Raw genomic sequence first — 26,466 nt, forward strand, 5'->3', positions numbered from 1 at the left:
GAACATAAATCCAAGTGAAATGCCACCCCGGTGAATAGCTTGGAACGCTAGATTTCGGGGCAGAGGGTAAATCGCTATTTTATACCATTAACAAGGCTCAAAATAGCACTACGCTTCAAAGGTAGCATAATGAGGGTCCCTACATACAAACTGAAGCATTAAGAACTTTGTAAGTGTACAGACAGTTTATTAAAAAGATAGATTATAAAGACAGTAGTGTTCATGTTTACATGTGGGCGCCATCTTGGAAAACAGTCATGACCAATCGAACCACAAACGCTGTGTTTGAACTATGTTACTGGTTGCACGGCGTTTGTCGTTTGACTGGTCATGACTGTTTTCCAAGATGGCGCCTGCATGTAAACATGAACGCTACTGTCTTTATAATCTTTTTACTCTTTGTTTCTTTTAACTGTCTGTACACTTACAAAGTTCTCAATGCTTCAGTTTACATCTCGGGACCCTCATTATGCTACCGTTGAAGTGTTGTGCTATTTTGAGCCTTGTTAGTTGTATAAAATAACAATTTACCCTCTGCTCCGAAAGCTAGCGTTACAAGCTAATCACTGGTTTGTGCTAGCTTGTTTCAAGCTAGAGACACATTTGATTAACATGAAAACATATCCCAGAGAACGGTCGACTCGGTACACATGTTAGTAACCCCTAGGTTCATTTTGCGCCAGAATTGTCCTTTAAGTCTCAAGCTCAGATCACATGCTAGTCTTTTTGATGCAACACCGAGAAGTGTCCCAGGTGTCTGAGTCTGTCATATTGTGTACTCTGATCCTATCACAGCTGACCACCCATGTATTAATAACTTCTTGGTAATTATATTATCTTGCATGGAAGGGATTTTTGCTGTTCTCAATACTCAATGTCAGTAGGCAATCAAGCAAAACTTAGCATTTCATTTTCTGCCAAGGTTCACCTAACATCTTGTGAAATGTAGGCTTTATCAGCCATTGGCTTGAGTTACAAACACAAGGTCATGTTGCTTTTATATGGATCTAATAAATCTTGAGTCCAAGTGCAGGCAATCAGGGTTTTAGACAATATTCACTATCTTGAGTAGATACCACATCACTTAGCACATGGTTGTGTGTGAGGTGTACATGTGTTTGCATGTGTGTGGGCAATCAGTACGGATTATCCCCAGATTCTGAAATTCACACTTTGTCATGTTGTTGGCTTGTTTTTACAGAGAACGGTATTAAAAAGTTCCTGGCCCATGAGGATGATGTGTGATAATAGCCTTGGCATCTTCCTTTTGTTTGAATCCCAGATCAAGCCTTGGTGGTTCATTTCATCCAGAGAAACAATCTGGAGCAAACAGATGTAATTAGTTTATTCAATTTAAATCTTATCCCAAAAAGCAACACTCCCTATGATAGACTAAATGTATCCCCCGATCAGCTTGTGTGCTGCAGTGTTATATGGGGTAACAGTAGTCTGCACTCATTTTTTTGAATGACTGCACCGTGCCTGTGAGCGAGCCAAACGGGGCAGGATGTATTCTCACAACAGAGGCCTCCACACATCTACATTTCAGTGGAAGGAAAACAGGGAGACAAGCGTTTCAGCTTACCAAGTAGCATCTCTGTGCCAGCATTCAGACTTCTATATCTGAGCACAATAGGCTTGCCATCTAGGGTATTCCTCTCTCTGTGTATTAAAGATCACCACTTTACCCCTGCAATGACTCTTAAGTGACTGGATCCGACTGCAGTCTTGCTGTATGACACGTACTACAGTGGCAAACATCGTTAGACGATGAGGCTTCACTGACCTAAAGATGTTAGCGATGGCAGAGAGTCTTGCAGGAGACGGTAAACTGAAGGCGGTGTGGATGTGTTAGGAAACCGTTTTGCTAACAGCCCAACCTGTCAGCTCAGTATAAAAGATGAGACAGTAGAGAATCTTAAGTAGAAAAAGAGTGGGGACAAAAGAAGAAAAGTACAGCTCTTTAAAGTGAGGTACAGAGGGTTGCCTGTGGCTCCCAGCTGCTATGGGAGGCCTCTCTTCTTTCTTCCCATAACGCAATGTGCCTCCACAAATCAATCAACCCTTGCTAATGGTAAAAACTAGATGAAGAGTGCACCACAGGAATTGGCCTAGTCTGACCCTGGCTCTTCCTCTTGTCCACCTGCTGAGCATTTCCAAAGAGTTCCACCCAATGTGATCTGTCTGTGCTTGGCCTTTGACTTGCAGAAGTCATGTACAGGCATTCAGGTTTCAAACAGCTCTATAGAACCTGGCTGGATTAAGGAAAATAAAAGCTACATAGCCAAGAGATTCACTCTTTCACCATATTTTCCATCCTCTTTTTTTATATACCAATGGGCTTCCACTATGTCACTTAATCAACAAATTTCAGTTAAAAAAAAAAAAAGTGGGCAATGGAATAAACGGTGCAGGTAATTATTTCTATATGGAAAAGTGGTCCAATAGGTAGAATAGCAAAGAACATTGATCTCAACTGAAGGTACAATGAGTTTGATTGATACAGTGTAATGTGATTTCACCACTATCAAAAAGTAGTACCAACACACAGAGTACAAAACTAGTCCTTATATGCCCAGCTCCGCTCAAGCTATATTATGTTATGCTAGAAAGTTTTACCATATCCCCAGCCACTCCCCTTTCTGTCCCGGAATCGAGCCCACAACATCCACAACCTGGAACTGTATTTTCCATGGTCCTGCAAGGGTGTGAGTTTTCCTGTAATCCAATCAGGAAATCCGTCTGAAATTTCTCCAATGCAAGGGAGAGGGTGAAAATTATTCTTAATAATGACATAATCAGCAGAGCAGCCATCAAGCAGATAAATTGTCATGCGCATCGTGCTAAAATATCCAATTATCCTTTGTCCCCCAGCTCTCTGTGTTGAAGTTGGAACTGCCAGAAAGCCAGTAGGTGGATCCCCGATTCCCACTGGTACAGTCCTGGCAGGTTTGCAGTATAGACCCTCCCCCCCCCCCCAGAGAAGAGGGCTTAAACAGCCTGGTGCTTAGTGTACAGATCTAGATATGTAAATAGGTTCTATACAATAAAATTGTTCCTGATCCTCAAAAATAAATGGATGAAAAGTATCTGTGACATTTTTTTCCTCAAAATGGTTCCATTGTGCATACAGGGTTTCTTTTTTTCCTTGAAGTTTCCAGTCCTTCTTTTGTTCTATTCAACAATAATTTTTGCTTTATCTTACATAGCCTCCATTTATGAAGTTAACACATGCCTAAATTGGTTTGCACCGCATCTACTCTGTGCCCCACAACAGAGTAATCTGCTGTGCGATGCCAAAGGAGAACAATATTTTCTTTCTTTTACAAAGTACTCCCCTCTTCTCCCCTCCGAGACGTGTCTGATGCTCTCTTCTGCTTCCAGATAATACTGTCAAGCAGTCATTTGTCAAAAGTTCCCGAAGGCCATTGTCGTTAGAAAGAAAAAGTAGTTTACTGTACCATGTTTTGCTGCAATATCAGAACAAAAATAATAATTAAAAACATCCTCCTCTTTGTTTTAGCTTGTGAGGTTGTTTTTCTTAAACTCCTATTTGTACTTTTTTATTTGAATTTTCTACAAAAACATAATTTTTTTTTTCCTCTGGTCCAAACCCCCAGAAATCCCTTGACTATATTCCCTCAGGTATTAACAGGGTGTTGTACAATCCCAGTGTAATTCCATGGGTGTCTGGCAACTCCAGGCTGGCGTTTCAGCTCTTGACAGCTCTGTGGTTGTCAGCATGTCGGCCTTAAGTCTCTGCTGCAGCAGTGGTGTTAGCTTTTTGCCTCAGCCATCAGAGTCCTGCCTGCGTGGGTGCATCCAAAGGGCTATACCCGGGTGGTGGAGTGTGAGTGTGGGTGCGGATGGGGCAGGGTGTTATTCTGCCCGCTGCTGGGGAAGGTGTTGAAAGAGTGGAGTGAGGTGAGCCCCCCCATGGTGCTGGGGATCATGGTTATGGTGTTTGGCGTCATAAGCGGGATGTCGTCCGGTGAGCGCCTCATTGCCAGAGTGTAGTCGGGCGGGCAGGCAGTCCTCAGCACCACATCGTGCGGGTGCAGGGAGTCGCCCACTCCCCTGCAGTCCAGGTCTGAGTGCTGCTTCATCTGCAGGGACATGATCTCCTCCTCCTGAGTGTGAGCCAGGTCGTTGGTGGTGCTCCGCTGGGGGCTGCAGCGCCTGTGGACGTCATGCCGGCGTTTGTCCTTCTTGTAGTAAAGGGCGGCGAAGGCTAGAATGTTGAGGAAGAGCAGGGAAGCTCCTACGGCGATGGTCACCGACAGCTCAGTGGAGTAGTCACGCTGGTCCACCAGGTGTGGCTGGTTGTGGCTGTCCTGGGTCTCGGTAGGGAACGGACTCGGGTTAGGGCGCTTGGTCGCCAGAACCTTAGTCTTTGGGGTGCGATTGGTAGCCTCCGGTTGAGGGATCTGAAGACAGGAAGAACATCATTCAGTATGTAATAGATTTTAAGAGTTTAAACTATGTTCAAGGATATAGTGTTTGAGAAAGTTCAATCTTCTTCATGCTAATACACGTTTTATTAGATATATTTGAGAAATAGAGTTACTGCACACTTCCAGTCCATTCAGGTCCAGTGCAGGTATTTAGTTAAATAGCCAAGCTTTGGGCTTTACACCTTCATTATTGGAAATGTTGGGTTTTTGACCTGCATTTGATGTTTTTGGCCCTCTAGCACATTATAATTTTGTCCTTAATGTGTGTGCATGCATGGAGCTGTAGCCATAAGGTGCCTAGCTTAGCTTAGCATAACGATAGGAATCAGAAAAAACCAGCAAGCCTAGCTCTGTTCAAACATAGAAAGTAACTTTCTATAAAACCATCACTTTTTGTTTTAGTTTCTGTTTGTGTATTGACCTGATTAACATTGGGCAGAGTGGGGCTGTAAGTTCAAAGTCTTAATGCAAAGCTAATCAACTCCTTGCTCTAGCTCCATACGTATTGCACACATATGAGAGTTGTATCCATCTAACTCTCAGCAAAGAAGTATATTTCACAAAATGTTGAGCTATTCCTTTATGCATTTGAACAATTGACAATTGGTGTTGTTCCTCTGATGAGGACAATACAACATATCCAATATATAGATAATGGCATATAAATCATGTTTAATCAAATCAAATTTCAAAAGATCCATCCATTAGCTATAACCGCTTATCCTTGAGGGTTGCGGGGAGCTGGTGCCAATCCTCGTTGACAATGGACGGGAGGTGGGCTACATCCTGGACAGGTTGCGAACCCATGCAGGCACAAATAGAACGTGCAAACTCCACAGAGAAAGGGCCCAGCCAACATAACATTCAGCAATAGATTGGGTGGCCTAAAACTCTTAAAACTAGATTTGTATTAATTGATAACACCTGATATGCTGTTTTTGGGATTAGAACGTATGGAATCCCTATGAAAACTGACAGTAAAGCTGATGTATATTTTGACAGATGTGAATTTCATCCTCACCATAGTAAAACTATAGCTGTGTGTGGCTTAAAAGAATGATTTGATCTTCTAGCACTTCAATTTCTATCATGTCAATCATATCATGTCAAACCACATAAGTCGGAGCTCACAAGAGGCACCTGAGATATACACTCACCTAAAGGATTATTAGGAACACCCTACTAATTTGACCCCCTTTCGCCTTCAGAACTGCCTTAATTCTTCGTGGCATTGATTCAACAAGGTGCTGGAAGTATTCTTTAGAAATATTGGTCCATATTTATAGGATAGCATCTTGCAGTTGATGGAGATTTGTGGGATGCACATCCAGGGCATGAAGCTCCCGTTCCACCACATCCCAAAGATGTTCTATTGGGTTGAAATCTGGTGACTGTGGGGGCCATTTTAGTACAGTGAACTCATTGTCATGTTCAAGAAACCAATTTGAAATGATTCGAGCTTTGTGACATGGTGCATTATCCTGCTGGAAGTAGCCATCAATGCTCAGGTAGGCTGTGGCATTTAAACAATGCCCAATTGGTACTAAGGGGCCTAAAGTGTGCCAAGAAAACATTCACCACCACACCACCACCAGCCTCCACAGTGGTAACACGGCATGACCGATCCATGTTCTTATTCTGTTTACGCCAAATTTTGAGTCTACCATCTGAATGTCTCAACAGAAATCGAGACTCATCAAACCAGGCAAAAATTTTCCAGTCTTCAACTGTCCAATTTTGGTGAGTTTGTGCAAATTGTAGCCTCTTTTTCCTATTTTTAGTGGAGATGAGGGGTACCCGGTGGGATCTTCTGCTGGTGTAGCCCATCCGCCTCAAGGTTGTGCGTGTTGTGGCTTCACAAATGCTTTGCTGCATACCTCGGTTGTAATGAGTGGTTATTTGAGTCAAAGTTGATCTTCTATCAGCTGGAATCAGTCTGCCCATTCTCCTCTGACATCTAGCATCAACAAGGCATTTTCGCCCCCCAGGACTGCAGCATCCTGGATGTTTTTCCTTTTTCAGACCATTCTTTGTAAACCCTAGAAATGGTTGTGTGTGAAAATCCCAGTAACTGAGCAGATTGGGAAATACTCAAACCAGCCCGTCTGGCACCACCAACCATGCCACACTCAAAGTTGCTTAGATCACCTTTCTTTCCCATTCTGACATTCCGTTTGGAGTTCAGGGGATTGTCTAGACCTGGACCACACCCCTAAATGCATTGAAGCAGCTGCCATGTGATTGGTTGATTAGATAATTGCATTAACGAGAAATCTTTCAGGTGTTCCTAATAATCGTTAAGGTGAGTGTATATGGTTATATATATATATATACATGGTTTAGTACCAACCTTGGTGGTGGTGGGGATGAGCTGTGTGACCTCGTTGAGGCTGTGTAGATGAGGAACCAGCTCCAACCACAAGTTGACCTTAGGAGAGGAGAGAAAATATGAAGTGGGAGAGAGAATGAATGGAAACCATATATAAGAAGTGTCTTGTGAGGAGCATACCAAAATCAATATGACATTACATTAGAATGTAGTCATTCTGACAACTTGCATGCTTATATCTCAACTTAATCTTAATGGTTAAGCTTTGCTTTGAATTTAAGTAAAATAAGGCATTGAAATAATTTGCCCCAAACCCAAATAACAGATCGACAAGTGTCATCCTTATTTGGAGTTTGCCTGGACAATAATGCAAACAATACAATAGCATAGCATCCCAAATCTACCAACTATATCTGTTTAACTATGTATAACTATAACTACAACATAAAGTGCATTTCGTAATAGCTAACTTTACCTTGTTGGCACGGTAGTGCTCTTTTACCCGGGGCTTCAGGCCAATGTGTAGGTAAAGCTGATCTTTCTGGTTGTAGCGTGTCCAAGCCACTTCTTCAAAGCGATTGGGCTTGGTGTGGATGAACTTGGTGTCCTGGGGGACAGGCTGGTTTGGATCCCTGACAATAAGATAGAAGGAGGAAATAGTTTCTAATGAAATAATTCACAGAGCGATGAGATCTGCTAATGATCTTATGGCAGAACCATACACATGCACATTGTCTCCTATTAAAGATGCAGTACTCTCCTCGCCCAATCAGAAATAGTTATGTCACTTTTTATTTGTTTACTTTAGGGCACAGGAAAAAACTAAATTTAAACTAAAGGTGGAGTGGACCTTTTGGGACTGTCTTTTTATTAAAAATATGTGTAGCATCTCCCTCAGGCTAATCAGTGTAATTATGAAAATACTGGAATGCAGTGCTGAGATGCAGCCTCCAGGATTTATCAAATATTAATCAACAGTTTCTAACATATCACACCTGATAAAATCAAAAAAAGGTCAAAAGGGGTATTATTGCTCACAGATGATTGGTTTTCTAAAGATTCTGATTGAATGAAAAGGTCTTGAGATAGCTAATAACCCCAGAAGTTTCCCTCATTTGAAGTTTTATTCAAATGCTAAAAATAAATTTGCATGTTGCATTTTTTAAATTATGGATGTCTTGTTGAGAGTGAACCTATTTATATATAATTTCTACATAAAAGACTTCCGGCCAAGGAATATGTTTGAGTATAGAATCAAGATGCAATTCAACCAAGCTGATAATTTCCATAAAGCATATGCTTCAGTGGTTGCTATAAGACATAGCTACTATTTTAGCATTATGTACCAAATATTAGAATTGAGCCATAATAACACAAGAAAGGTGTACCCTGTAAATTCAGGTCTGTTAAGTATAGTTTACTGAGCACATTCTGCATGTGATCCTGTGCTAAAAAGACCCCCTTACACTTAATCTGGGCAGAACAGAGCCAGCGATGTGAGCTATGGAGGCCCATTCAGACACACTGAGAGCCCCATTGTCTGAGAGCGGCATATGGAGCCAGCCAGAGCTCATCAGGAATACGCTTAACCATTCAAATTGGCAGCATAAATCTCCCAGGTACCCGGCATTCTACGTCAATTTGGGGTTATATATGTAGATCATTAGTGCCTTTCTCTTCCCCTCAGGGCTACTGGGCAGTGCACTGAAAAAGCCAATGTCCCCCCATTACGCTCTCGAAAAACAATTACCGCCATGACTATATGCTCTAAGGCAGTGTGTGACAGAAGGGGGGCAGAAAAGGATTTAAATTTTGTCCCATCGAGAATGTCACTCTTCAGGCTACAACCATTAATTAAGAATGTATTTGAAGATATGTAGAAAGTAGAGGGTGCATAGAATACCAATTACACTATACAGTCCATAAAACATGATAGCACAATTCACTACTCTTGGTCATCAAATATACTGTAGGTTAATATTGAGGAAACACAATTACAATGACATTATCAATTAGTTCATGGTATTGTAATGATTATTGCATGTTGTCAAGTGCTGTAAGATCCATTGCAGAACAAATGTCAACAACATTATTTGAATAACCCTGTGGCTGACCTTTATGTTGAGTTATGGTATGTTATGCATATGAACATACAGTAGCTTGTAAATCAAATAGATTATTTGGAAAATACCTTGTTTCAGTCAAAAGACGTTCACTGTGCATTACAGCCTGGCAGAGCTCATGCAGCAGGTAGTAATCAGACTTCTCTATCTGACCTTATTTTAAAACCATGAATTTCTTATTTTTACTGTAGTAGCGAGAGAAGACACTGTGTCAGTCCTGTATTTTTTTATTCAGTTATATTTGGTGTGTGTCTCTTTGTGGGAGCTGGCTGAGGAGGACATGCAGGGAGGCCGGAGTGTTCCCTCACAGCAAGAAAGTGTCTGAATTTGACAATTAGTTAAACATTCAGCAGTGCAAACCAACTTATTTAGACTTTGATGATATGTAATAATTTCTCCTTTCATGGTAAATGGACTACACTTATACAGCACTTTTCTAGTCTTAATGACTACTCAAAGCACTTTACACACTATTGGCACCATTCGTCCCATTCACACACATTCGTCCTTGGTGGCCTAGGCTACTATATCAGGTGCCACCGGCTCACCATTCACGCTGATGCATGACGCATGATGATCAAAGATGGCCTAGCATCAAGAGCAATTCAGGGTTCAGTGTTTTGCCCAAGAGCACTTTGACATGTAGGGCCAGGATGGAACCACCGACCTTTCGATTGGTGGAGGACCGTTTGACCACCAGAGCCACAGCCACCCTTTTCCCTTTTCCCCTTTTATCTACCCACTCTGCAGTTCCAGTCCCACTTACTGAAGTCTTTGTTATGCACATAGGTACTTAAACTGATTGGAAACCCAACAACCTATACATAGCTAAGACTTTGACATTAACCAGGAGAAATCTACCTGGGGAAACCAGGTTTCTCTTATCCCATAGTCCCATTAAAGAAACCAGGTTTCTCTAATCGCCTACTCCCATTACAGATTCCAGGTTTCTCTGATCCCCCACCTAACCCAACTCTTCTCTTTTCTAAAATATCTTTAAAAAAAAGAAAACAGGTTTCTCTAATGCCCTGCTCCTATTAAAGAAACACAGTTTTCCAAATCCCCCATTCCGATAACAGAAACCAGGTTTTTCTTTTTTAAAGATAATTTTTTTTGGGGCTTTTATTGCCTTTATTTATAGGACGGATTAAGTCAGGAAAGTGGAAGAGAGAGGGGGATAACTGCAGCAAAGGTCAGAACCGAACCTGCAGCCACTACGACAAGTGCTAAGCCTCTGTACATGGGGCGTACGCTCAACCAGGTGAGCTACCCAGGCGCCCCAGAAACTAGGTTTTTCTAATCCCCTAACCCGATTACAGAAACCAGGTTTCTCTAATCCCCCAAGCTACTTCACTTAATGCGTAAATCTGAATTTACTGTAAATTTAAAATTAATTTACAGTACATTTAAAGAGTTTAAATGTTAAATGTTAACATTAATGTTTTAAATGTTAACAGGCACTGTCCCAGGCCATGGGGATAATGCATAGAAAGTTGTATTAGTCCTTGGTAGTGTCATCATACCCTGTTTTGGCAAAGTTTGTCCAGTAGGTCATGACCACGGCACTGAGCATCACGTCATTCTTGGAGAAGTTGCAGGGAAACAGCTCTGTTGGTCCAATCATCGGTAGGCCGAACACATAAGGGATCTCATCTCCATGTGCTGCATCTGCCCATGGTGGTACCTAATGAGCAGCAGATAAATCCGTTCAGTATTATTACATGTGAAAGATACAGGATACTGAAAGGCATTATTTTTTATGTTGACACACAGTGAATATTGTGACCATACACAGAGACACAGACAGATCCAAGAAGCTGGGGAAATCTTTTTTGAGAGAATATATTTTAATATAATTTTGCTTACCATATCTGGCTCATTATTCATTGTAATAGAGAGAGACAAGATGGGAATAAAGGGGCAGACAGAAGAAGGTGGCTTTGAGCTGAATTTGAAACTTAAATGTTGAAATGCAAGTTACGCACTGTAATGTCAACTTTATTGTCCCTGAGGGGAAATTTGTCTTGGGCACAGTGCTACAGTCAGCTTCACATAAAAAAAAAATAACAAAAAACGTCACAAAAACAGCATGACATTATAAATAAAACATGTAGCGGGTTGAAATATGCCAAAAGAAAGTGGGGAAATTGAATCACCACTTCGTACTTTCTTTTTAATTAGTCAGCGTAGCTGTTTATAAGCAAAAACATTTTTAGTTAGTTAGTTAGGAAGAAGAAACTAGTAAAAATTGTCACTTCTTAGGCTGTAAACTAGTCAGTTACAATAACGTATTTGGAATGAAATCAGACCTTGTTTAGTGCCGTGAAGGGCTGTCTCTTTGTACTGTTAGGAAATCTGCCTTGATATTATGACGCAATTTAGCTGTGTGATCTATTTCTACATAAATTTGACACAACAGAAGCCTATTCTGGCTGCCTGCTTTACAGTAATTACGGCAAAGTAAATTGTGTGTTCTGATAGAACGTACAGCTTTGTCCATTCTCATCCACACTTTTTGTTTCAATTTTTCTGTCATTAGCGAGTTATCTATGTAGGAAGATGACCATTCTTAATCCCGCCTACAAAACTCTGGGGGAAACGTTCCAGTCAATGAGCTCCGAACTAAATTTGAATCGCCCAAATCAGAAATGTCGATGGTAATTCAGAGATCTGTAACCAGACTACTTAAGCACCTTAAGAGGTGATACAGTATGAGTAACTGATATTAAAATGCAGCAATTTGAACACAAATCTTTCTCTTTATAATATCTCTCTTTGATCTTAGATGATGGCTTTGTATGTGTGAACAGTAACTGAAAGCTTTACCCAGCGAGACATAGAACAAACCAGCAGTATTTTGTAACTCCATAAAGTAGATGTACAATTACCCAGACAGCTAGAGACCCACCTGGTCAGTCTGACAGTGGTGGTAGAAGGCATAGAAGTATGTCGGTGACCCAAAGCTGGAGTGCAGGTCAGCTGTGGCGACAGCCGGTGCCACCCACTGGTGATCGGTGAAAAGAGCCAGCAGTGTTTTCCGGCGGGTCTCCGGGTTGTGCCTGTCCGCCCAGTCTGTGTACATGAACTTGATGGTCTCTCGGAGGATGTCTTTACCCTCTGGGTAGCCATACAGGTCATCCACAAAGCTAGACACGGCGTAGTCAAAGTCGTTAGCCTGAACGCCATTTTCGTTGTCCACGATAAGCTCCACGAATTTAAGGCCCTCGCCCTGGTTAACTCCCAGCATTATATCGTAGTTGAGGAACTCACCTTGAAAGAGATGGTGCAGGTTGTTAAAAAGCACAGGTTGTTAAAAAGCACAAATATAGGGTAAGGACATTGTTGGAAACTGCCTGCTTATTGGGAATTTAGCTTATTCACCGTAACCCCCAGAGTAAGACAAGTCGATACATACCCTTCTCATCTCCGTGCGTGCTTTAACGCTGTCTGAAGGTTCCAACATTAGCTTAGCCCAGCACAGATCCTGCAGGTAACTGGTTCCAACTAGCCTACTACTCCGAATTGTGACAAAAGTGACAAAATAATGCCAACATGTTCCTATTTACATGTTGTGATTTGTAGAGTCACAGCGTGTACAAAAAACAACGTAACATGAGACACAGCCGTCTTCTAACAGTAAACAAACCGGGAACTATATTCTCAGACAGGCTTGCTGCGAGCATATCACTCCGCCCAAGTACTATATTCTTCCGCCTGAGAATATAGTTCCCGGTTTGTTTACAGTTGAAAGACGGCTGTGTCTCATGTTACGTTGTTTTTGTACATCGCTAGACTTATAAATCACAACATGTAAATAGGAACATGTTGGCGTTATTTTGTCACTTACTCGGAGCAGTAGGATTGCTGGAACCAGTCACTTGCATGTTCTGTGCTGGCCTGATGCCGCTGGAGCCGTCAGATAGCGTTACAGCACACACGGAGATGAGAAGGATATGTATTGACTTGTCTAACTCTGGGGGTTATGGAGAATAAGCTAAATTCCCAATAAGTCGGCGTGTTCCTTTAAGTTAAGTAAAGTCATTTGATACCTTGCTCCATGAGTATTTGAGGGTCATCTGGTATAACATCTCCATCAATAACAGGTCCAAAGGCGATGTGGTAGCGGGCTGGCTGGATGTCTTGATCTACCAGCTCCTTGTAATGTTTTCTCTGAAGACACCCCACAAGCTCTACAGTGTCCTCCAAGTTACAGCCCACCTTACGGGCCAGCATCCGGGCGTACTTGGCTGGCTGAAAACTGACAGCCCAGCTGGACAGAGCTGTGCCACTCTGGGCGATGGCCCTCTGAAACAGTCCTGGAGACAAAAATAGCAGAGTAGGAAACAAAGCAACAAATTATCATTCTGAAACTTATAACCAGACCCAAACAGAAACTGCAGATTTTTTTTTTCAGTTTTCAGTGGTGATGCAGGCTACATTTACATTGCTACATTTTGGTTTTAAAAAGAATATCCTTTGCTACGTTTACACTTCGCATTCCCCCTGCTGTGGCATTTCAGAGCCCTTTTTGAAAACACTTCTTATCCGTTTTGGTTTGAAATCTGCAGGGTTGTATTGCAGTCTCAACGGCCGCAAACGGAGACCTTTGGCAACACCAACACTGACGCCAATGTTTCGCTGCCTGATTGAGTCATGACGTCTCTTTCTCTGAGACTAAGCTACTAAAGTTACCATGTTACTACCAGCAACGGGCGGAGTATACATGCTGCCTCCTGTTTACCCAGGGCACGCCCATGCCCATTATACGAGAATGTTCGTGAGACATGCGGTTTGGGCGTGTTATGGCAGTTACACACCAACCAGATGGCCAACCGTCGGCAGAAAAGCCAGTCGGACTGATCAGTCTCCTGGAGTTGGTCCAAAACGTGCCACAAAACACACCAAAGAGACGAGGCGTAATATGTCTCCATAACAGCAGGCGGCGCTAATCTTTATTGTCGCCCAAAAAATGAAAACCGGCAGCTGATTGGACGAACGCGTCACATGGGTTTGTTTTCTCCGGAAATTCAAAGCCAGACTGTCATGGCGGCTTTTTCAGAATATAATCTCATATTGTACTTAAATAGTTCACTTAAACATTTTTCTGAAAACATTTTAAGCGACAAATAGGCCATGCAGTTGCTGAATCTGTCTTCATTTCAGATCAACAAAGGTCAGTTTAAAAGATTTTTGTCAGATTTTGAGAGACTCTAGTCACGCTCATTCCACTCGCCATTTCCGGGTGAGTCCCTACAGCCCTGCCTCCGACTGAACATGTCAGGTCGGCGAATATAAAAGGCCGACTTCCCCTCCGACGGATGACGGCACGGAACACGCTAAACAGACTCAAGTCACTGACCTCGCCAGGCTGTCCAACGGCCGATTATCGGGTTAGTGTGTCAGCGCCTTTAGTTTAAACAGAGATTAGTTCTTTTACTGGAGCTAAAAACACTTTTCCAGGACTGTGTGGGTGTGACTGACATCTTCCTGAGTCCACTGTTGGGCGGGACAAATGACACCTTTGTCATCCTTATTGGTAAAAATGATTAGTGACTTAATAAATTCACATTCAACCTGAAAAGAGTCTAATCAGCCAGAATAATATGATAAATAATGAAAACCAAAACGTAGCAATGTAAATGTAGCTGCAGAATGAAATCTGTTGAATTTAGAAGACAGCATTCTGTGAAAAAATCTGCTACTGCAGACTCTGTGTGCCTCTGCTTATAACATAAAAGAACATATCATTTGAAGGCATCCAAATCTGCACACAAAAAATATGATATTATACCCTATTCAGGTAAACAACTTCTAGTTGATCAGATTTTGAAAACCACAGTTAAGGATCAGGTTACTTTCCAGTGTCTGTTTTACAGTTCTATGATCAGATAATGTTCCTACAATTTTTTTTATATATGGGTCCAGTCATCTAGATTACGACTCAAATATGCTCACTCCAGAATATCTATTCAGAGAAATATCAGCAACAAATCCAAATTTCAATTACCTGTTCAGACTGACATGACTCCATTCTATCATTGTGTTTTAATACAAACTAAGTAATATCCTTTTTATGTCCCATTTTTTTTATCTTTAGTTTGGGGCTGAGTGAAAGAAATGGACACAGCATAGACTTCTGACGGAGACCAGTGAAGTCAATTAGAAGCACTTTTCCGGTGATGGCTGCGCAGCTTCAAACTGAGCTTGACGACGTAGATGTAACGTGAGCAACCTATCTGAAAGTTGTGCCAGGAGAAATCTGAATAATTCCGAATCTTGGAGAGACAGAGAGCGTGAGTAGGAGCTGTCCATGAGCGAACGTTGCTGAAATACTTTGTTCCGATGCTTTCATGGACTCTCTATGGGCTTATTCCTTGCCTGTATGCCTCCACGTCCCCCCGATTGCCGTTGAGCTTCTCCTGACTATACGGTAATTTCTCTACTGTGCGACAGAAAGTCATGTGGTTATGACACAATCGTTAGCCTATTTTTACAAAAATGGCTGCTACAGGGCCATAACGTGAGATACAAGGTAATGGAGCCTTTTATACATTGTTGTGTTTCTTTAGAATAAACAATGGACAAATAGAGTCTTTAAACGCTTAGTTATTCGTTATGTGGTTAGTTGAAAAACAAAGAATAACACCAGCCTTATCCTTTAAATGGCCCATAGTTCTCAGGAAAAGTCCTCATGAGCTTCAAGTTCTTCCCATGTGTTCTGTCAAACAAAAATCTAAATCTATTCATTCCTTTACTGAAATGTTGTACCTGGTTTTTCTCTTTGATTTTTCTACCTTCCTTCAAAACAACAGTAGGTTGTTTAACCTGGTGACAAACAACACTATTTGTACTCAAGTAGCATCTCATTATCACAGTGTGGGTGAGTTATAGTTAAATGCAGGAAAAGCAGCTCCCACATGAGTACAAAATGCTCCTCTCAAGGCACAAAATCATACATTATATATCATGAAAAACACAATTGTTCAGTGCTTGTGCACATTTATGTACCTGAAGCCTACCAACCCACACAGTGTGAAATAAGACAAGGCAGACAGCTTTTTGTGGGCTGCAGTAGGATTCAAAAAGACATTCTGATTTAGCTTCCGTTCCTATGTTACATGCAGGCTCATTAGAATATACCCCCCTCATTCTCATGGCATAAAAACTACCTTTGACAAGGTGTGCTATATTTTTCTTGCGACCCAATCGGAGCAGATTGGGCTTTTTGGTAGGGGGGCTTAACGAGACAGGCACTAAAACGGAACGTTTCAGACAGAGGGTGAATACAGGTTCCTTTAGGCAGACAATATAAGAGAAAATAAAGTGTTTTTTGGATTTTAAAGGGCAACTATTATATAGCATTTCAGGGTTTTACTTGTATTTTGTGTTTGTATTAGAACATGTTTACATGCTTTAATGTTTAAAGTGTTTTCTCATACTGCCCATGGCTGCTGCACCTGTATTCACCCTCTGTATAAGATGCTCTGTGGGAGTGCCTGTCTCTTTAAGCACCCTCCCAACAAAGCCCAGTCTGCTCTAATTGGAATCTGAGCTCCGCCACAGCCTCACTGTCGTATCACTAGTTGAAGCTGGAGCTACTGTTAACTGCTAACTTGAAAAATCAACAATAAAGGCTTCTAAACCAAATATTACACGACCGTACATGTCCCTGCAGTAATTTGAAATTTGGGAGAAAAGACCAGCATTGGCTGCCAAGATTACAGCTATCTCGCATTAGCATGCAGGTACTTAATATTTAGCACTAGGCTAATGTTAGATTGTAATGGAACGAAGCAGCACTTTCTACCGTCAAACATCACAGATAAAGGCTTCTGAACCAAACAATACCCAATTGGACATGTTTTAGCAGGAATGCGACCTGAAATTGGGGAGAATTTAACAAATTGGCAGCCAAGATGACAACTTTTACTGCCGTTAGCATGTAGCTACTAAGTACTACATAACCGTGAATGTTTAGGAGTAATGTGACCTGAAATTGAGGAGAATTCAACAACACTGATGACATTTTACTGCCGTTAGCATGTAGCTACATGGGACAATGTTAACACCACCGCAGTAGCGTAGTAAAAAAAGCACTCTAGTCCAGCATTCCTGGATCAGATGACTAATCATAGGTGGCCGTCTTAGAGTTGCGTAATACTTAGCCGAGAGTAGAGAAAACTGTTGAAACCGGAGTGTTAAGAACAGAAATGGAAACGGAAATCTGAAAGTTTTAGCTCACAGGGGTTTCTAAAATACCTTTAACTTAAATTAAACTGTGTTGAGTTTCCTCTGCACCAACCTCACATGGACACACACCACTCAGGTGCACATAAAATGCTGCATGCATACCTAAATATACATGAAGATCCCATGTAAATTCTGCGGTGCCTTGTGATTTTTACCTTTGGTAGAGTTGCTCCAGCGGTTGCCCTCGGAGTAGTGAGACAGCGTGAGCAGGTTGACACAGGAAGCTCCAGCGCCTGAGCCAAACACAGTGATACGTAATGGGTCACCACCAAAGGCTGCAATGTTCTCACTGGTCCAACGCAGAGCCTGGATCTGGTCCAGCAAACCGTAATTCCCTTTGGCTGCCTGGTCACCTGTACTCAGGAACCCTGCACGAGAGGATAAAGAACAGAGGAGATGTTAGTCATATTCTTCTTTTTTATTGACAAGAGGAATTCCCTTCTTTAAAAAATGTATAATGGTGTAACCAAAAACTTCTCAAATTAACAAGTTGTTGCTAAAGTTATTCCTTTTGACAAATGGGAAATTGTTCTGTTAGAATCCCTATACAAGTTGACATAGAAATATACATGTTCAAAGCAAAATGATTGATTTTAAATAAAATAGTACACTAACAGCTATTACAAGCAAACTCTTCAATGAAATAAATGATCGGTTGTTACAATGTAACCTTGGTGAGAAAGATAAGAGATGAATTGTGACAGGACAGGACAGAGGAGGGGAGTTAATGTATGAGGTCTCTGTGATGTTGTTACTATGAAAGTGCTCTGTAACTATGTTATTATCAGTACCCCACGAGTTATTGATTTTTCCTCTACATTGTCATAACTAGGTCAACTTGAATAGATAAGGGACAATCAGATAGGTAGGAGGGAAAACACAAACATGACTTGATATGGACATTAAGATATATATTTACAATGTGAAATCATTTTACTTTTTAAACTTTTGTTTTCACATGGATTTTTTATAAAAACATGTATAGCTTTGCAGTGAATTATCCTTCATGAAATGAAAAATAAAGACCACCAGGGAAACATTTTTTCCACTTATTTTCTTTTTGATTTTCATGATTAAAATAAAATAAACAAAAATTTACTTTTGGACCATCCAAGCACAGTTGCCAGTACATAACAAGGCATATTTCTCGCATATACAAGGAAAACCAACAAGCCTGGCTGTTTGATAATTTGCTGCAATAAAACAAGAGTTATTGCCCTGTAGAGCCACTTAAAGTGTGGATATGCTAAATATAACACAGGCAAGCTCATTTTGGAGAGAGACATGTCTACATCTATGATCTAGCCTCAAATAGAATTAACAGTAGGATGTTGATGAGATAGAGTCATGTGTCATGAAAACCGCTCTTTGTTTGTTCAGAGAAAAATAGATTTGTTTTTTCAAAGCAAAGAGAAAAAAAAAGAATTAAATGAATGTACTGTAGAAAATGAACAACATTCATAAGTCCTCTCAGTTGGCCCAAGCAAATCAGATGTTGTAAGTTGGCTCAGTTCTATTTTCAGAGCCAAAAATATGTTTGCATGAGGAAAAAAATAATAAGGATTCTTCAATAGATCAGTTTCAGCCTTTATTGCCCTAACTCTGCATCTAGGCTGTTCTGCCCATATAATCACATTATCAACCTGCTTCAAAACAAAATGACTTCCTCTCCGCCCCCACCTCCATCTCAACACATTCTCACTCTCCCATTGCTTAAAAAATGGACGCCTGGTCATGTGCCTTTGGCGTTTTTCACGCTAAAAGTCTCCTTTAGTGTCAGAACACTTGACGTCACTTTTGACACTCCGGGTCAGGACGTACTGACTGACGTGCGGCATAAGAATGGGACAGTTAGGTTTAAGAAAAGCTCATGGGTGGGGTTATAAAATGTATGTTTCTGTGACACACAAATCCCAAATCCCAGTCTCCTGGGTGAAAGTCCTGTGTTGTTTGACCCATCCACCACCCCAACCGACCTCCTTGCGTGGCATTTTGGTCTATCTACTACTCGCTACGTCACCTTACATCGCTGCAGTCGTGCTGCTGATCTGCCCGGTGCGTTCCAAACATACACCGAAGGGTGCTTTTTGCGTCGTATCTGACGCAGAGAGCCACTGCCTAAGCGTCCGTATTTTACAAGTTAGGAGTGAGAACGGGTCGTGCATTTATACCCAATCTATTTTCCCCCTCCCAATTAAACCTCTCAGGTACTCCTGCTCAATGTGGTTGCATAAATCCAGTGTGAGTGTATACCCACAGGGAAGCTCTGGTCTTTTAGAGCAATTTCATGTCCAACGCCGCCCCACTACTGACATCACCATCACCATCACCACCACCATCACCATCAACACCTCCCCCTGATTTCCATGCTAAAAGCATTACCTGCTACAGGCATCCAGGGAGTCCCCCACACACACCCACCAAGCCTCACATACTTCCTCTCCTGCCTTCTTTCATGTTCTTATTCTCACCATTGTCCTACTCTGTGGCTAAATGGAGTGCTCATCAGCCAGTGTCAGTCAACACTACAGTTCATTTCCACTGGGATGCATTCAGGCCACATGTATAAACAGACCTGGAAGAATGCCTCTGAGGAGGAATGCAGAAAGGAATGATGTCATCACTGCTCTGTGAATAAACGTCATGAGTGTGAGCCCCATCCATTCTATAAAAATCCTATGCATTTTCATTGCATATTAAACAATGGTATAGATTAATATGATTCTAATGAGATGTATTTATGCAAATAGCACATGAGAGTGTGATTATAGTTAACATAATGCATATATTATGTTCATGACGTTTATAATTGATAATGTTATACAGAGTATGTCGGATCTGTATAAAGGACACACGCACGTGTATTCTGTCATGATGTCATCAGTTCACAAGTAGCATCCTGCTGTACAGCTCTCTCTCTCTCTCTCTCTCTCTCTCTCTCTCTCTCTCTCTCTCTCTCTCTCTCTCTCTCTCTCACAGTTTGTGTAGACTCCCTCACAGACAAATACATACATTTGCATCCACACACACACTCACTCACTCACTCACTCATACACACATACACACACACACACACACACACACACACACGTAAACTCACTCCCTCACAGAAATCACACTGACAGTAGCAGACAGGCACGTCCCTCGCCTGACTATTTAATTGAGTTCATTCCTTTTCTATTCCCTTTCCCCTGGCTTATTTATTTATTTATTTGTCTGTTTCTTGATCAAAGCCTAATCGTGTGGAAGCAACAGCAGCCATCTACAACAAGATTTTAATTGATTCAATTTAGCTGCAGTGCAGGGATGGGCTGGCAATCACAAAGAGCGAGGCAGGAAGAATGATTAGTTCGCCAACAGTGATGGGGCAGCGGGGCAGTGCTCTCCCGCTCTCCCTCCCTCTTTGTCACACACACACACACACACACACACACACACACACACACACACACACACACACACACACACACACAACAAAAGACGGACGCAGATGCAAACAAAGCACAAGCATGATTGATTTGGAATATCTGAAGACCTAACACTGATTATATTTTTTACGTTCTTCTCTTGTCTTGCAAGGACAATTAGTCGTCATAATGAAACCAATGAATGGACGCACACACACATGTAAAAGCACAGTGGCTGCAGGTTACAGTGCATGCATACTGCTCTGTTAGCCTCAGTAATGCAGCAGTGTAGAATAGATGATTTACAGATTTGCTGACAATTGTTTCTTAGTGAGTAGATGTAATGCATTTGAATGAGAAGAAGATTGTGTGATATTAAAACTGCAGCAAAACAATTAAGATTTGTATTGTTACACTTCTACTTTGTTTTTTAAATAACATTATGCTCTATGAAGAGCAAAGAGAGAAAAACCTTAATTTGTAGAGATTTATTTTTTAAATTCATTTACAAAGTGCATAACATAAAGCACTGTCTCCCATTGCAGCTTTTGAGCCCTTGCTATAGTTTGTCTTGGAAAGATACATCTGCTCAACATGCCAAAAGAAAAAATAACTTTATAATAATTTTATGCAGTATGAATTTGTTCGGTTTGTTTGTTTTTAGACCACTTTGGGATTATTAAGATTTATCTTGCAACCTGACCCTTATAATGGAGGCACTGAATGATGAGGCAATAAATAAACAGTATTGTGTATAGAAACAGGTTAAGAAGGTAAAACAAAAAATTAAATAGACATGAAAAGAACTTCATAGCTTTCTTAGGATCGAATTAAATACCTTACCATGCCACTTCAGTTTCCTCAGTGCTGCATGGTATTTACTGTGAGCTTATAAGTCTTTGGCGACGTGCTGTGTTGAGAGTTTTATTAGCCGTTCAGCTTCTATGAAGCTAGACACGCTCCATTTTCCTCCCCTACGTAGGATAGATCACACATGTCTATATCTAAGGTTTGGCTAAAAGCCACCGTCCGTGATCACTGAGACTGTGATACGGCAGCTCGGCCTCTAAGCTCCCCGGGATGACAATATTAAGGTGAACCCTGATCCAGGAATCCTGCTTTTATCCCCACTATCTCCGTCGAACCAGAGAGAGAACGCTAGATGAAGAGAAAGATGGGATTTTAAAAAAATACTTTTTTCCTTTTTTTCTCTGAACACAACTTTTTTTCCACAGCCATGGTCTATATACAATAATCCTCTCTATGTTCTCCCTTTCTTTCACTATCCGTCTTTTTGAGTCTTCATGTCAAGACAGACAGAATAAGAAAGTCCAGCAGAAGAAAAAGGGAGGGGGAAAAAACACCATCGCTGAAGCAGGTACACTGACATTACAGTCAGTAAAATCGAAAGCAAATTCAGAAAGCAAAATGAAAGGGGAAGATGGTGTGGAAGATAAAGAGAGTTTGGACAATGTAGCTAGATAAACAAGCACACAGAGAACAAGTGAGGCTGGAGGAAGCAAAGCAAGACAGATATAGAGGAAATAAAAGGAAAAGATAGGGTCTGAAAGAAAGACTTAATGACTGAAAAGAAATTGGTGTAGGGCTGTTGTGTTTCTAAATGATGGAAGTGTATTCCGGTTTCAGTCACTGTAGAAAAATAGACTCAGGGGACTCAGATGACAGTGTTAAATTGTGTTAAACTGCCCATAAATTTGAAATAAAATTCATTATGTTATAACTATATCATGCCTATATAACATATATATGTCAAATGTAATTCCTTCCATGTATCTCCTGTAATATTGGAATTAAAATGTGTGTTAAGGTGAAAAAATATTCTGAAACAGCACAAATGAAAAAGAAAAATTCTGAGGTATCTTTCTGTAGGCCTAATAAAATGTTGGAACAAACGTGAGATAGATAAATAGGAGTATTTGTTTCAAGGCATGCTATAATATCAACAGGGCTTGACAATAACTTTTTTGCTCACCAGCCACTGTGGCTAGTGGCTTTTCCAAAGCATTTTCACTAGCTGCTATTTTGTGGAAAATTAATTTTTTTTTTTAATAAAGTTGACTATGGTGTGCTACAATAAACTTAAAGAACCAGATTAACAACCCTTTTAAATGTAAATGAGCACTGAAAACCCCAAAATCAAGAATACATAAAATATAACACTGCAGTTATCAATTATTCAGCTCTGATAATGTGTGTAAAGCTCCTTTTTGTATGAAAACATGCAACCGAATAAGACACAGACATAAAAAGAGTAGCTTCATATTGCATAAACTAGGTGGTGCAGGGGTGTGGAAGATTAGTTGAAAGTAGTTGAAAGTGATTTTGAACGTATGTGATATTTAATATAAAAGACTATGCTCACACCAACAAGTCCTCCAAATCATACGAAAATATAGGTTGTTTAAATCATCTAATACGAGCCACAGGAGCGTTTCATAAATTAGCGCCCCCAAGCGGAGCATCCTTATATCTATAACAGAGAATGAACAATCGCGGCTTTAAACACGTCATTAACAAGTCATTGAAACAATAACAGTTTGGTTATGTTTAGGCAAAAAAACATAAAGTAAAACACAATAAAACAAAAAGTTTAGAAAAACATCATGGTTTGGGTTAAAATCAGACGCACCACCAGTTACTACCAATAAAAGTAAACTCACCGTTTACTTTTTTTTCAAACAGGACATGAACCCCGGTCCCATGGGTGAAAGTCCTGTGTTTCTTTGACACATCCAACACCCAAACCTGCCTCCTTATGCAGAATTTGGCGCTACTTTTTCACCTTACTTCCGGCTTTGCTCGCGCCATAATTACCATGGCCACTAGAGGGTGCTGCCACTTTAAATTAAAAAAAACTGGTCGTAATTGCTGCTCGAACAAGCAACTTATGTGAGCGTTTTACGGGGGAGGACAGTCTCGCTCACACCATTACCTCCCTATCGACAGTACACTCCTCCCACTATTTCTTGCCCTACAGTCTCTGATTATCTGCTTAAAACAAATGGTGCAAACAGCAGCTCCAAATATTTACAGTGCCTCAGCGTCGCGCCATCTATATCTGCTCCCTCCATACAACAACTCCGTAGACAACGGCAAGGGCAAGCAGCTGGGGAATATGCTGATGAGGCACAAAAGCATTTTTCACTGAATATAATGAATACGGAGCTACAGGATATTCACTCATTCAACCTTTATTTAGACAGCACTGGGGACAAACGCAGAGCAAACTCTCATTTTCAGGTGTGCCTTGTTTGCATGGTGACAGTTAAAAAGTGAAGATTGAGAGTCTATGTAAAGTATGTAAAGAAACATATGAATAAATGAAATATGTGACACACATACACACACACACACACACACACACACACACATATATAGTTATCTGTGGTCCCATCACTACAAGCGACTTGTTTCACATTATGCGTACTCATTTGATCCATTTTTGCCATAAAATATTAATGAGTGTAGCTTTAAGAGCCAGACATTTCCCCTTAGGAGTTGATGGAGACCAAAACACAGCTAAAATATCAGATTAAAATATAGAGACCAATGCCAGGAACACAATTCCAAATGAATGCCAATGTTGTTTTGTTTGCTGGATGTTTAAATTGGCAAAAGTTTGATTAAAAAAAAGTATCAATGTAAAGATGACATATGTCAGTGTTTTGCTTTTGCTGGAGAGAAGAAAATATCACCATTCAACCTTTAACACAGGACAGATACACACTGTTCTTATATGGACAAAGGACAAGTGACAATTCCCAGAGACTTCCAGATAAATGCGTCGTACACACGTACACACCACTGAAAAGGTAAAATATCTGAGTCACTTTATCTTTGTAATCCACAAACCAAAGCAGTTAACAAAGACAGCAGATGTGCATATGTGTGTGTGAGTGTTCGTGTGAGTGTACACATTAGCATTTGAAAGGCACTTATCTTCAGTAAGTAAACCGCCGCCACAGAAGTTAAATGTCCATTTAAATAATACAACCAGAGAGAGAAAGATAAGGCCCCAGCACACACCTACAGAGAAATGTGTGTGTGTGTGTGTGTGTGTGTGTGTGTGTGTGTGTGTGTGTGTGTGTGTTGAGGGTATTTATTAAAGCTATCAGATCCTCACCATTCAAATTCTGTCATTATAATCTTTGCAGCTGACAGTGGGCAAAGAAATAAACTGGCGACAGTGTGCTGTGTGCTAATGAGGAAGTCATCAGGAATAATAGTACAGAATATGTAAAGATAGAACAGATCAAGCTAAATGAATGCTCTGTTACTGGCTGCTTAAACACACACAGTAGGTGCTGGTTAGCATGTGACAGGCTGAAAGTCAGAGGAGTCTATTACTGTAAATATTTTATAGTAAATTTTGTAAGCCCTCCCCCTCTGCAAAACACCAAATCATATTTCATGCACCAATATGTAGCAAAACCTTAGTGTTTAAAGACAGCTATCTCTTCCTCCATCTACTCATCCGTCCATTCATTCATCCATCCATCATCTACCATCTCTGCTTCCATGTCTATCAAATCTCCTCTCTAATTCCCTTCCCTCCCACCCTCCCTCTCTCATTGCCTCCTCCTGCAAATCAAATTACACTGTCAACTTCAAAAATGAAATGAGCCGCCGTTCATATTTCCTGTTCTGCACAAACACAAACATGTGTTAATTTGTGCCGCTGCCCTGACAGATTTGCCTGTTAGGGCAAGCTGGTATAGATTACCTCCTTCTGCCCGGTTGAAGGCAGTAAGGGACTGGGGAGGATTTCTCTGTGTGGGTGTGGATGTGATTAAACTGTTAGTCAAGCTGCAGCCTTGTGGACTGAATACATAATAATCCATAATTAAGAAAATGCAAAAAAATGATTTGGTCTACCATATTGTCAAGTGTTTTACTCCAGAATGCAATGACACTGTAATGTCAATAAATACAAAATGGAAGACTGAATGAACAATCAAACTACTTGACAAATGAACAAATGACTGGATAAAAATAAGCAATTACATGCTTTGTTAAAATGGCTTTTTGTTGGTAACATAAAAGGAAAGATAATTGAACAATTGTGAGTTTAAAAAATGTGGGTGTTACCAAATTATTCTTAGGTAAAATTCAGTTATTGGAGTAGCTTTAAGGTACTGTATAGGTATGGGGCATATAAAATATCTGCACACATATGGAGCAGCCCATCCACACCCAGAAAACGACTGTATGGGACCATTATGCAAGCAGCTCATATCAAGCCTGCAGTGCCCTGCAGTGCCCTTCTATGCCCTGCAGTGCCCTGCTAGGTCCTGCTTTGCCCTCCAGTGCCCTGATACACCATGAACTACTACAACTACTATTGCTAGTCATAGCTCCATTATCTTTATTGTGACTATTATTGCCACGGTTCATCACACCCCCAACCGGCACCGTCAGACACCACCTACCAAGAGCCTGGGTCTGTCCGAGGTTTCTCCCTAAAAGGAAGTTTTCCTTACCCCTCAAGGTTTCTGCCTAAAAATAAGTTTTTCCTCGCCACTGTTGCACTAAGTGCTTGCTCTTTGGGGACTACTGCTTACTGGAATTCTTGGGTCTTTGAGTGTGGTCTAGACCTACTCTGTTAAGTGTCTTGAGATAACTTGTTTTGATTTGATACTACAATTAAAATTGAATTGAATCGACCCACAATTACGTTTTTTGTTCAGTGGCAAGCTCTTGTGGCTGTAGTAATTATCGTGAAGTGAGGTGACAAAGTAAAAGAGTGGCCAAATTCCAAGTGGAGGTAGGTTGGGGTGGTAGATGGGTCAAACAAACACAGGACTTTCCCTAAGCAAACTGGGGCTTGTGTACCATGTGAAACCAAAAGTCAATTGTCATGTTGAAATTAACCAAGTTTTAAT

At 40.9% G+C, this 26,466-nt stretch overlaps 1 protein-coding gene across 5 annotated transcripts in view; it reads right to left on the reverse strand.

Moving 5' to 3' along the window:
• Positions 1-3,564: 3,564 nt before the first annotated feature.
• The window catches only part of nlgn1 (neuroligin 1), a 341,839-nt gene continuing 318,937 nt past the window's right edge, over positions 3,565-26,466 (reverse strand). For all 5 annotated transcript variants that reach the window (XM_028588143.1, XM_028588140.1, XM_028588141.1 and 2 more), the window contains 7 exons: positions 17,339-17,524; positions 12,956-13,222; positions 11,815-12,176; positions 10,430-10,590; positions 7,259-7,415; positions 6,805-6,882; positions 3,565-4,427 (listed from right to left, as the gene is read on the reverse strand). In XM_028588143.1, coding sequence (XP_028443944.1) covers positions 3,831-4,427; positions 6,805-6,882; positions 7,259-7,415; positions 10,430-10,590; positions 11,815-12,176; positions 12,956-13,222; positions 17,339-17,524 — 1,808 coding nt within the window. In that variant the 3' untranslated portion in view covers positions 3,565-3,830. The remainder of the gene's footprint in view (positions 4,428-6,804; positions 6,883-7,258; positions 7,416-10,429; positions 10,591-11,814; positions 12,177-12,955; positions 13,223-17,338; positions 17,525-26,466) is intronic.

This window comes from Perca flavescens, chromosome 9 (genome assembly GCF_004354835.1).
Source record: "Perca flavescens isolate YP-PL-M2 chromosome 9, PFLA_1.0, whole genome shotgun sequence".
NCBI classification, from domain to species: domain Eukaryota; kingdom Metazoa; phylum Chordata; class Actinopteri; order Perciformes; family Percidae; genus Perca; species Perca flavescens.